The following is a 13,381-nucleotide window of genomic DNA, read 5'->3' as shown; positions in this document are numbered from 1 at the left end:
TGACCACCCTGTGATCATTTCCTGTCTTTTTCATCCTGATGAAATAAGATAAAGGACATTTTCTTTTACATCGCGTGGACGGCCGGGTGCATGTGCGTCAGTTTTACCACACTACGATGAAATCTGATTTCACCCCAGAGCTGCGAGCAGCACATTGATTTTGTTCAGCACGTCCTCGTCCCGCTCTCTCTCTCTCTCTCTCTCTCTCTGTGACAAACACATTGACAGTGGACTTGTCTGTTTATAATAGCCCTTCCTCTCAGTTCACACTATGAATCAAAACATGATCATGCATGGGAGGAATGATTGTTATTGGCTTTTCCCCAGAGAGAAGATGGCGGGTCAAATTCTTGTACAGATTCAGTCTGGAGTTGAGGAATGGTTAGTATCATGAAACTGATAACTCTGATAAACCAGTCTATCTATGCTGTTAACGATGCAGTCAGTCTGGGAGACCCAGCTCTTCAAATACACTGGTCACCCACTGACAGGTGAAGTCAATAACTGATCATCTCATTACAATGGCACCTGTTAATCAGGGTTTGGGACGTATTACACAGCAAATGAACAGTTGTTTCTTAAAGTTTATGTGGAAACAGGAACTAGAATAACTGACTCATGCTTGTGTGTGTGTGTGTGTGTGTGTGTGGTGTGTGTGTGTGTGTGTGTGTGTGTCACCGGGGGGTGTTGCATTTCATGGGAACATTCTTGCCCCGCTGCTGACCCTCTTAGACCTCAGGGGAACTGCAGGGACTCTCTCACCCCATTCCCTGTTTTTTCTGCTCATGTCCCTCTTCTGTTACCTGCATCCCTCCCTCCCTCTTTCCTCCCAGCTTGCATTGCTCCTTTACATACAACCCTTTTCTCCAACCTCATCGTAGTTGAATTCTCCATCTTCTACACTGTGCTATTTTTTTCCCCGTCTTCTCCTTTCTCCTTTCACAATCCTCCACCCTTTTCCCAAACTGCTTCTCCTCCCTCCCTCTGTCCTCTGCTCCCCATTGCTGCTCCAGATGCAGCCTCCCTCCTCCTCCTCAGTTTGTCATGACCATAAAAGGACAAATCCAGGCCCTGTGGCCCTGCTGTTCCCCTCTTAGCTCCTCCATCTCTCTCTCTCTCTCTCTCTCTCTTTCTCCTTTTCCATGATACTCCATCCCTCTTTCTTCCTCCTCTCCCAAATACTCCATCTATAGCTCCTTCTCTCCTTTCTTCTCTATGTGCCGTATACCTTCAGTGATTGTGTGACAATGAGGCTTCTGGTTTTGAAGTCAGAGAATATTTTTGTGTTCACGTACGCAGCAGTGTTTTCCTCTGAAATGAAACTTCATTCACTTTAGATTACGCAACTCCTTGAGAGAGTCAGTCTCTACATTTGAAGAGGTTCTAAAAACAGCAGGGCTGGTGGACGTGTTATGGAAACAGAGTGGTCATAGATAACTTGTCTTTAACCTTTTCACCCTTCAGACCAGACTCACGTCATGTTGTTGACTGGACTCACCACAGGCAAAGTTCAAGACAAAGGTGGGATGTCTGAAGAGACTTTTGATTCCTCAACAAAGTACAGTCACTACATCTAGGAATTCATGAGAATGACATGTTTGCTGAGATCTAGAGGTAGAGGTAATTTACATACATGACTGAACAAGCTGAAAATATTGGAATATTATACACTGCATCACAAAAAAATATTCGTAGTAGTTGGATTTGGGCAACGACTCTCAGTTCCGAGACAGTTCTTGTGAAACTCACTGCTGCCTCCAGACAAAACCAAAACAAACCTGAGAGACGACTTTTAGTTTCAGGTTGTTTTTTTTTTTTTCTTTTCGTGCACAAATGAACTCATCTCATTTCACATTTAATCCTGCGTTGATAAACATCTGCAGCTCAACTGTGTGACTTGGACGTGCTGATGCATTCCTCAGACTCTATGAGTGCACCTGATTGTTTTGTTTTTTCACACTTAAGCTTGCCCTCAGTGTGTTTTAAATCAGAATATTATGCCATGAAGCAAAAATCAAACACTACAACGTCAGTCGTAATCTCAACCAGCAGTGGTTCACCATACCCGACTAGTTCTACAGTACTGAGAAAAGAGTTGTGTTTTCTGGGTGACCTGCCCAAACTACAAAAGGAGTCTTAACTCTTTACAAACGCTTTTTGATGATGAGGGCCCTGACAGGATGGATCGAACAGATGTTCTGAATACCAAATAACAGGGCCTTATGCAGTCCAGAGGTGTGTCCAGTGTGACTGAAAGTGTGCTGTGATGCCCTGTGAGTTTTTAATTGAGCTACAGCTTGAATAAACTCACCTGTACAGTCTTCTTGATGCGCTGTGAAGGCCCAGGGTAGTCCTTAGAGTACAGGTCAGTCAGGAACAGAGAGTTGATGAGTGTTGATTTCCCAAGACCAGATTCACCTGTAAACACAGACACAGGGTTTAGCAACATTATACTGTACATATCTGTATGTATGTGTAGATGTGTGTGGGATCCATGTTTTTAGTGAACTACAAGCACACACAAGCATTAAAACCATACACACACAGGGCCTGGAGGGACAGGGCTGAAGCAGAGAAAATAAAGTAGATGCATTGTCTGAGAGGGAGAAGGTCAGGAGCTCGTCTGCCAGCAAGAAAAGCTTTCAGATAGAAGGGATAAACCATTTCCTCTCCACCTCCTGCTCACTCTCTCCCTCCCCATCCCCATTCATCCTCCATCACTTCCCTTACATATAAATCTTCCTATTCCTCTGTACTGTGCCAACTTTTCATTCCCTGCTCCCATACTGATGTTAAGGGCACAGCAGCCACAGAGACACACAGTTAACATTGTCCTGACAAAGAACACAGCCACTCCAAACATACACACTGCACAAACATTCACACACACACACAATGCTGTGATTAATGGCTGAGCATCTGGCTCGTGTCTCATGAAAAGGTTCTGGGGGAGTGTTTGGCTGGAGGGAAGGAGGGCTGCTTGTCCTAGCAAGACCTCTATGCCACTCTGAGCCACTACACCCAACGATTTGTGACCGAGCACAAACCCGGGGTGGGTGCACGGGAGCTTGAGGGGAATATACTTTATTTTCATAAGTTAGCAAACATAAAAAAAAACAAATGTTGGAGGTGGAAAAGTGGAAATCCTACTTCAGACTAAATCAGGTAATGACAGCGTGTGGTATCATCCACACACACATTGTAGCAGTGCTTCAGCACTGCCCCAGCAGTCACTCTGAAAAGAGATGGATGGACCTCTAAGGCTGCACAAAGTCATGTGAACGTGTAAAACTTGTAAACAGATTAAAGTCTTGACTGGAGTTTAATGTTAGATATTCCAATTGCTACATTTTAACATTAAAAACTATGGCCAACGAGCTTCCATTTAATATTTTCATTTTCAGAATAAAAGAAAAAAAAAATGTCACCCTCTGGGTTTCCTTTGTTTCCCCTGCTGTACTGAAAGTTACTGAAACATCCTCCCAAAGGTAGGCACATACCACATTGTGGATTTTGTGAACTATTACACCTCTATCGACAGATCTATTGATTTTCTTTGTATTCACTGAGCTACTGTTTTGCCTAAAAAACGCCAATCAAAAGTTCCCAGAATCCAAAGTGTGTTCAACCCACAGTCCAAAATCTAAAGACAATAACACTGAAGGATATTATCACAGCTGAAATGAGCAAAAGTTTGGCATTTTTGCTTGATAAATAACAAAAAAAGTAACTTGATAATACAAATAGTTGCACATTAACTTTCTGACAATCAGCAGTTCACTTTGGCAGTAACTTTTAGCATTGCTAAAGGTATGTGAAAGCCTAGGTATGTTGCAGTATATAAAGTATAAATATTAAATTTGCAGACGCTGAATTTCAGTGTTGCAAACAGACAAAGACATTGCTGCATTCAAAGAAATCAATAAAAATGTGTATATTGTGGCTATGCTCTATTGCTCGTCACACAGCATCTGTGTGCAGCCTGAAAGAAAAAATCTGGAGGTTTTCCATTTCAAAATGATCATCAGATGTTCCTCAAGTAATTCTAGATTGACTGAGTGATTTTCCAGACATCCGACAGCCCTCTGGCTTCCTAGGGGGCTCCACATGGAGTTGGTTTACTGCGCTTGGTTGGTGTGAAGTAAAATGCCAATTCAAGAAACACACTTAAGGCTGTAAAGCTTTGAAATGCTACATAATTATTGGGCAGATTTTGGAAGTAAAAAAAAAAAGAGTTAAAGTCAGTTTTGCTGTAAAATGCTTTTCCTTGAAGCATTATTTCATAGTAACATTCATTTTATGGATAGAAATATTGATTCCCTTTCTAATCTCTTCAAATCAGACACCTGCTGGGGTGAACTTCATTCTTTCTCATCAATCCACATTGACATGGATGTGATGGCCTGGTGAATTCCAGTCTTTACCCCCTCTTAATCCCTTGGTCTGTCCCCAGTTTGTGTTTGCACAGTTCTGGATGATATGCTGTCCCTGTGTGAGTTATGAACACAGTTTTGACTCTGAGTCTCCTGCAGCTGGGTAGACGACAGCGGACTCATCCATGATGGACTGTTTGGAGTTTGAGGTCAAGCATGTGCACATGCACGCGCACACACACGCACACACGCACGCACACACACACACACACACACACACAAAAAGGCCAATTCATGCCGAGATAGCACAGATGTATGAAAACCTGAGTAAACTGCTCCCAGTCTGTGGAGAGGAGGAGCTGAGTGTGTGTCTCTGCTTATCTATGTCTGCTCCTCCTGTTAGTTTTGCTGTGTTGGTAGGTAGGTGTTACTACTGATGCTAACTTGACAAAACAAGCAGCAGGAAATGAAGTGAAACAAACCTAACAATGACCCTACTCACATGTAGGCTTCAGGTTTATCTTCCACCTTAGCTAATTAAAAAAATATGATAAGCAGTGATAGATTAACAGGAATGTTTTTCCTGCTATTACAATGTTAAAATGCATGAAAAAGGCCTATTGGCTCCTTTGTTGAGCAAGTACGCAGCTACTTAGCAAGTTAAGATTTTGTTCCACTATCAGAGATATTCTTTAAAGCAGCTCTTTTTTGGCCTTTTGCGGGAAGTAAAGCAAAGTTTAACATAGACATATTATCACCTTATCAAGTAAAGGTGGTGAACATGAGTAGACATAGATCAATATTAGTATTCATTTGTGCAGTTGTTTTTGCCCAGCCAACAAATGTAAGTCTAACATACACTCTTCTTTAAGCTCTGTTTTGGTCTCCACCAACTGAGAGACTATTTAGCTGTTTAATGTACATTCACAGAATTCCAACACAGTTGAATTCCCAATAAAGCTGTTCTCATTTACATGTGTCTGTCTGTTTTGTCAGACCATGGAACAATTATGAAACAGTGACTGACTGAATGAGATGCACCTGTACCTGTGGAGGAAAAGCCCAACCTCGCACTCGTAGGGCAATAATAGCAACTCTCTTCTACAAAAAGCTTGGGGTGTTGCCAAGATGACTGCCGAATGGTGAGACAGGACTTTGGTGTGACCTTATCACTCGGTCATGTGGCATTTGGCCGACCAGTGGTGTCAGTAAATGGCAGACAATCGTGCTTGCAGGGCGGACCCTGTTGTTGAGGTCAAGCTAATGGACTGAAAGATTATAATGCGCCATAGAGTTGAAGTTAACTGCAGAGTCAGGTTGTAATATATAAAAATTTAAAATATTGATTAGCACAGCTCTGAATTGATTTCATCTTTCATGTTATAAACTCACATATCTAAGAATGTTCTGTGTGAACAACAGCAGGTCACTTGTGTGAAAGTTGGGTCCCAGTATCATGTCAGGACAGGAAGTCATGGGCCAAAGGTTTCAGTTTCTGTTCCTGACAGGTTACATCTGTGCTGAGACAGGCTTGCCCCATCTTGTCTGTGGTGAAGATGTGATACTGAGAGCTGTCATCTCAAAAGTCCCAAACACCACAGGTCCTGGGTACTGATCAAACACTGGCCAGGAGCTCACATAAACATCCCACTGACCAAACATCGCAGTAGATCCTCAGCAAACAGCACACAGGCTGTTCTGACCAAACTAAACAGGTTTCACAAACACTGTAATGTTTGGCACACGCAGAGCAATGAGCAGTTGTAAGCTGATTTCTGTATATCATTCTACCCCCCCCCCCCCCCCCCCATGTGAACTATACAGAGGTCTGATGGTATCGGTTTTTAGTCCAGTGTCAATATGTTTAGATCAAAGTTGCTGATGGCTAATATCAGTGGCACTCGCCTTGCACATGTACAGAGAACATGTCACTCCAATATCCATTGTTTGCCTGTTGATAAAGGTTTATCTTGGGAAGAACATGACTTAAGTCCTTTCAGGAATGGTCAGGACGCATCCTTCAACAAGGCACACAGAAAATATGCAGCATTTTTGATTGATGTTTATGAGAACAACAAGTAAAGCAGTTTACACTGTAACATTTTACCAAATTAAATGCTGAGAAAAACTGTAAATCATTGGTTATTAGTTGTTCTACAGAGGAAGTGGGGAATTTCAAGCTAAAAATGATGGATTTCTAAGGGAGAGAGGCCCACAATGACGGATGCTTCCATCAGTCACAGCAGTAGCCTAAACCCCCCTGAGGGCAGGTCCGTCCCAATTAGCCTCCCTCCGTTCAGCTTTAATTAAATATTGGTTCCACATGACAAGTGGAAGCGCAGTGCCAGCTCTCTGTAAATAGACTAATGACCTAAACGTCAGTGATGGATGGCCGACCCTTCCAGCTCATCGCTGCTGTTTCTCTTCCTCTTCCTCAGTGAGCCATCAGTCCATCTCTCTGTGGCTCTGTCTCTGTCTTAGCTATGTACCTGCTATATATGAAAGAGGAACAAATTTGTTTTTGATTGGTGCTGTGGAAGTCTGCATCATTTTTGAGGCATTGATGTTTTTTCCCTGTTTCCTCTCTATTTTTACCATTTCAATTTAATTAAATCATGGTGCAGTCTTAAGCTGTGGGAGCAAATGTAAGTGAGTACATCCACTGTATAAGTAAGCAGTCCTTCACGACTACTTTAGATTTCCCTCAATATCCGTCAGATACATACAGTACATTCTTCTCCACCTTACCTGTTTGTCATTATTGGGAGCAACAGTGCAATGAGCTTTACAACTTGAGTCGAGTCTTGTCTTAAAATGGGGGTAGAGACCGTGATGAAAAAGGAAGGGAGTAGTGACTCGTTTCTGTTGCCCACTCTAATAATCGCAGCTCCAGGGTCAGGTAAGTTCAGCCTATCTGTCGAGAGCTTCATTCCCGTCACCAGAGACCGCACAGCTAAAGCCAAAACTACTGGTGTTATGGTGAGTTAACACTGGCTGACAGTGACAGCAGCCCGGCAGCAGAGACACTCCACAGTGCAACAGGTTATAACTGAGCTATCACCAAGATGCTAACTTTATATCTGCAGTGGTTCCGCCGTATACATTTGTTGCCACCGTTGCAATGTTACAAAGTATCATACAACTCTGCATTTGAAACAATGGGAAGACTGGTTCCAGTATTTAAAACTAGGACAAACTGCAACCAAACTGAAGTTATAGACACTCATTCCACCAAGGGATTTCCTACTGACTGATATTTCTAATATTTGCCATTAGTTTGAGAACTTATTGTAATGTTGTGTATTTATTCTCAGGTTCCTCCTGCAAAAGCGAAGATATTGGCGAGATTCAGTACTGGGGCTGCAGCTAATGATCATTTCCATTTTCGATTATCGATTAAACCTAATAATTTTCTCAAATTGAGTGCATTAGAAAGCACTGGATATGTCTGTTACAATATCCCAAATCTCAAATCTTCAAATGTGTGTCAGTTCAAAACCCAAACGTATTCAATTTACAATGATACAAAAGAGAGAAAAGCAGCAAATCAACACATTTTGAGGCTGAAACAACCCTGAGTCGACTCATATTTTGTCAGTCAACATGTTTTTAGCTGACCCTGCACACAAAAAGCAGTGCAAGATCTACAGCGTGGCAGGCTGTAAACTTTCCAACCGAATCTTGTCTGAAAATGATCGAACCACATAATTAACTATGATGGAAGTAGAGACGGGTGATGGAAACCCCAGACAGTGTGAGGAGGGACAGCACAACTCGTGTCAGCAGCCTGTGCTGACAACTTTTACTTTCTTTGACTGTATCAAAATCAGATGATTCACATCCCAGATTATGAACACAAACATTAATGAGTTTTTGGGTAAACATGTGCAGGAGTGTGGTGTATCAGTTTTGAGTCGACTCTGAAAATCTTGACTTGACAGCCCTAACTTAAATAATTAACCATTAAAATTTTCTCCCAATCAACTTACTGTTTCAGCTCTGTAGAGTTTTAATGATATTGTTATGAACATTTATTCACCATATACTACTGCTGTACCTGGAATGAATCATGATTGGTCTGCTGATGCTTACTCATTGTTGTGCAGTAGCACATTACAGGATTAATGTTGATTAATGTTGAAAACCATGCATTATATATGAATATGTTGAGTTATAGCGAGCTGGACTGTGAGAGACAGAAAAACAAACATGTAAATGGTCAATGTGGGTTTCCCATAGGATTCCTCACATTCCTCCCTATCTGTCTCTCATTCTGTCCCCCCTCTCTCAGCCCTGAGGCAGCAGCTGGCCCCCTCACATCCTGACAGGCCTACTTACTAGCACCCAACACAAACACACACAAACACACACAAACACACACACACACCTAACAGATGTGTGAGGCCTGAACCAGAAAGTGTGAAAAGAGACATCTGGGGAACATACAGGCATGAACGAGAGAACAGCAGAGTCACAGACGGATGGTGGATGTGAGGGAAGTTATGTTTACCGAACACCAGACTGTTGGAAAAGATAATTCTCCATTGTTGAGGCTAAATGGAACTGGCTTAAACAGGGGGCAAAGGTCAGAGTTTTGGGAGAGATAAGGATCTGCAAATCCAGCAGAGCCTATGGGAGAGTTAGAATCCAAACTGAACTGTGTCAGCACCCAGTCTGACCGAGGTGGTCCACATGGGCTGGCTACAGGAGCCTTGGAGGGACACAACCCACTTTCCTCTGGTTTTTTAAATTAGGGAGTGAGTGTTCTGCTGTGATCCACCGAGCCTGAGACTAAATCTGACAGAATCGGCACGTGCTGGGTCACAGCAGACATGTGCGTCTCAAAATAGAGACGCAAGGAACGGGAGCAGAGCACTGAGAAAGACTGAGAAAGAAGAAGGAGAGACCCGCCTGCAGTGGCTTGACTGAGCATGCAGCCCATATGTGCACACGCATACACAATGACAGAGAGGCCTGTGCCAGAGGTAATGAGGAGTTTGTAAGGCTGCTGTCAAGTAATAACGAGGAAGTGTGTCCAGCTCTAACATGGATGGCTTAATACATATTCAACTGACCACAGATCTTGGATGGTTATCAGACCAGAAAATGCTGAACTTGAGACTATGACATCATTCTGTAACTTTCGGCTGGCCTGCTTAGAGAACAGGAAGTGGTTTCTGGGTAGCAGGATGTATTTCCAGAGCCACAAGACTCGTCTCAGTACATGTTTTGGTATTCTCTATGATGAATATAGAATAGCCAAAATACAACTGATAAAACATCCAAGGTTTTTCTTGCTAAACAAGAATGTAACCAGAGATGAAAACAATAGCAAAAACACACAATATCCTGCTGGAATGTTGCATCTTGTACAAGAGAAGCAAGCATCCACAGTGTGTTGCCGACTGTATCATTGGGGGAATTAAGCAGCTGTGAGTCTGCTGAAGTTATGCCAAGACACTGTAACTGCCCAAGTTTGAGAATTTTGTTGTCTTCAAGGTGACTAGGCAACGTCATCCTGCAAAAGGACACAAGTATCGACTTGTCATTCTTTGGATGTGACACTCCTAGAACGTGGCAGCTGAGAAACTGCAGAGAGCCTGTAAGATTAACCAGCCAGTGAAATTTTTTATGACCATGAAGCACAGCTGTGTGTAGCCCGTAATGCATTATACAGGGTGTGGATACAATAAAAGCAACACCTGCGCAATGTAACATAGTATAATAGCCCATTCAACCATCCATTCATCTTCCAGGTAGCCCATATTTCCATCTGCACTGCTTCCTCCAGCTTCTTCTGGGAGATCTCTGGACATTCCCAGGACAGATGGGACATATAATCTTTCTAGCATATTCTGGGTTTGCCCCAGGTTCACCTCCACATTGGATTTGCCAGAATACCTCTGAAAGTAAGCCCCAGAATAATTTTTCTTCCCATTCTGTCTTAGTGGAGCAAATGAGGATGGACATTTAATACAGCTTTTATTGGTTTCCCGTTAAATAACTTTGGTTTTTGAGTAACAGTAGATGCCAAGCATTAAAGGCCTTGTATTGTGATTGGGGCCAAAAGAAAATGATTAGGGCATCCCTAGTTTTGGTTCAATGCCACAGACATTTTGAAACCGCACTTTGTGATATTTTATTAAACTGCACTGTGTAACACTTTAAACTGCAACACTTCAGCTAAAAAGGTTTACTTGATCAGATCTCAGGCTGTTAGAAAGTTCCACTGTAAACAGTAAATGATCTTCAGTCTTGTTAGTCCTTGGACACTTTGACTTGTCAAAGCAGGAAAAGCACAGGTGTTAGCAATAACACTAACGATGGTTCTGTGCCATTAAAGTGTCCCATTAAACCATGCCAGTGAGCCAGATACTCAGGCTCTGGAAATGACACACCTGAATGGTATGCAGCCATCGTTAAGGTTATTAATTGCACCTGTGTCTTTCCAGCAATGACATGTCAGTACACCTCTGCACCTGACGAAAAGACAATTTGGGTTTAAATGTTGTACTTCTACAAATGTAACAAAGAAAAAACTCTTGGCAGATGAAGGTGTTTCATTCCTGTGGTAGATAAAAACACCTGTCAAACTGGCGAACCACAACATCTTGACCTCTGACAATGGTTAAGTGGGAAAGGTTGACGAGGGAACCGAGCTCTAGACATATTAGAGGATAGCTGATCATCTCTTAATGCTACCGACTGCAACACTTTAATATTTTGCAGACTGCAACTGGTCTGTTTCCTGAGAGAAAATATGTGAAGAGGTGTGATATTTTACATAATCTGCTGCCTCATTTTCAAGTCTTAACTCCTGCTGTATGAGCAGGTCAGGGTCTTTAAATCTCTTCAGGGAACAGTTGGTATTAAAGAAAACAAAAGTACTTTTCCAAAAATTATATTTATTCATTTTTCTGGCATATGTAGTTTGAGAGAACTGAAATTCTAAATGAGGAATTACAGGCAGCCACTAATCACCACGTCAGTAGGTTCTCACTGTGGCTGGGGTGTTTGAGAATTTCACCAACTTCTTTGTCGAGTTAACGACCACAGTTTGTTCTTTTCTTTGTTACAGATGACTTTGGTGGTGAAACAGGGACAGTGGCAGGGTAAAGCTGAAGTCCTTCACCCCTGATGAGAGTAAGAGACTGGAATAAGAGTGATTCAGCAGATAGAAGCAAAATTTGTGAGATCGTTTTCACACAGAGAGGTCGATATACTAAACAGGGAACGTGTGCTCGGTGTGTATTAATGCATCTGGTTAAACCAGCAGATTAACTAGACTAAAGCCTTCCTTCACTCACTCCCTTCTGCAAGGTCAGTAGGCAAAGCGGTCAATCCTAAGCCTGTCAGACTGTCTTATCTGTATACACAGAGAGACAGAGAGAAGAGAGAGAGAGAGAGAGAGAGAGAGAGAGAGAGAGAGAGTTCACCAGCTTAGAGGAGTGCAACAACAACAGGATAGACTGCAGGGCGGACAGGCAAACAGTCTTACAATCACACACAGATCAGTGAGACAGATGAACAGATACTGACTTAGTGGGCAGACTACTATTGGACTGTAAAACACACTCAAGCTCATCCAACACATTACTGGCTGCTTCATTCACAGGCCTCACACACATCAGAAAACAAACATGTTTGCATAAAACCAGTTTTACACTGCTGTGTATTTGCATGTTGCGTCAATGCTGAAACCACAAATCAATGATATCAAAGACGGTGTTTTGCAGAGGAAAAACACCCTCTGTGACATTATTAACTAAGGTGTGTGCAAGTGTAAGAGGCCACAGACTTTCATAGAGAAGACTTGGGTCTATAAGGAGGTTTGTCAAATAGGGAATCAGTGGATAGCTGGGTATTAAAGGATGGGTTCACAGTTTTTCAAGTCTCCCCTCAAACAATAGTCAGGTGTCCATTTAAACACTGAAACAGGCTTGCTGTAATCACTTCCCTGTTAATGCAACCACTAAAAAAAATCCCTTCTTAATGGATTTTCAAAGAAAATAATGGAGGACAAGTGTTTTCTTGTTGACCTCCAGTGGAGGGACAGTCTCCAAGAGACACTGACTTCATATCAGCCTCAGATAAGCTTTGAAATAAATTATTTACAAGACTCACCATATTGCTTTAGCATATTAGTGTGTTAATATTTGGGAAAGACATTAGTTTTGAAGGTATTTCATCATAAACTAATATTTGACCTGATGATGGTGCTAAATCAAAGAGTTATTAGAATTAGAATTAGGAACCTGACTGTGAGAACCAAGTTTCATGGCAGTCCATCCAAATAATCAGTCGTTATAATAGTTGACATTACCCTATAAGACAAAAGAGTCGACCTCATGGTGGTGGATGGAAAGTCAGGGTGGGCTCACCAAAGTCACCAGGCTTCATCTGTATAAATGTCTGTAGCTGTTGATATTTCAGGCTGGACCAAAGTGGTGGACCAACACCACCTCTCCTTTAGCTACACTTTTAGCAGGACTAAAAATACCACACATTTGCTCAAGCTTCTCAAATGTGGGCGTGCTGTTTTTCTGTCTTTAATATCAGTGTTAATTGAAAACCTGTAATTTTTTTGGAGCATCTGCCAGCTCTAAGTAATTAGTTTGAGCTACAGTATGTAAACTTGTGAATTAGTTGTAATATTCAACATAAAACAATTAACTGATTAGACTAAACAGATTTTTTTGACAGTGAGAGTAATCTTTGGTTGTAGTTGTAATTGTTTTTTTTTTAATATGTGTGTTTACATGATACCCAGGCTTCGCTATCACTACCAAAATCAGCATTTGTCAGTACCTTACAATCAGAAACATTTATGTTTTTCTCCAAATGAAAAATTAAGAATACAAGCCAGAGAAGAAATAAGCTTAAAATGTATCAAATTTTGATCTAAATCAGTAACTATTTCATCCAAAAAAAGAATTATTATAATACTAAAACTAAATTCTGATTCTAACCAGACATTCAATGCCAGTTTTGGGACAATTCAACAATTC

The 13,381-nt window shown here is 41.7% G+C and overlaps 1 protein-coding gene across 4 annotated transcripts in view; it reads right to left on the bottom strand.

Moving 5' to 3' along the window:
• Window positions 1–13,381, bottom strand: part of LOC108901962 (septin-7) — a 46,637-nt gene that overhangs the window by 21,466 nt on the left and 11,790 nt on the right. For all 4 annotated transcript variants that reach the window (XM_018703645.2, XM_018703647.2, XM_051073619.1 and 1 more), the window contains exon 3: window positions 2,312–2,418. In XM_018703645.2, the coding sequence (XP_018559161.1) occupies window positions 2,312–2,418 (107 nt within the window). The remainder of the gene's footprint in view (window positions 1–2,311; window positions 2,419–13,381) is intronic.

The sequence above is a fragment of the Lates calcarifer genome, linkage group LG10, assembly GCF_001640805.2.
Source record: "Lates calcarifer isolate ASB-BC8 linkage group LG10, TLL_Latcal_v3, whole genome shotgun sequence".
Classification (NCBI taxonomy): domain Eukaryota; kingdom Metazoa; phylum Chordata; class Actinopteri; family Centropomidae; genus Lates; species Lates calcarifer.
This window is presented reverse-complemented; position numbering and strand designations above follow the sequence as displayed.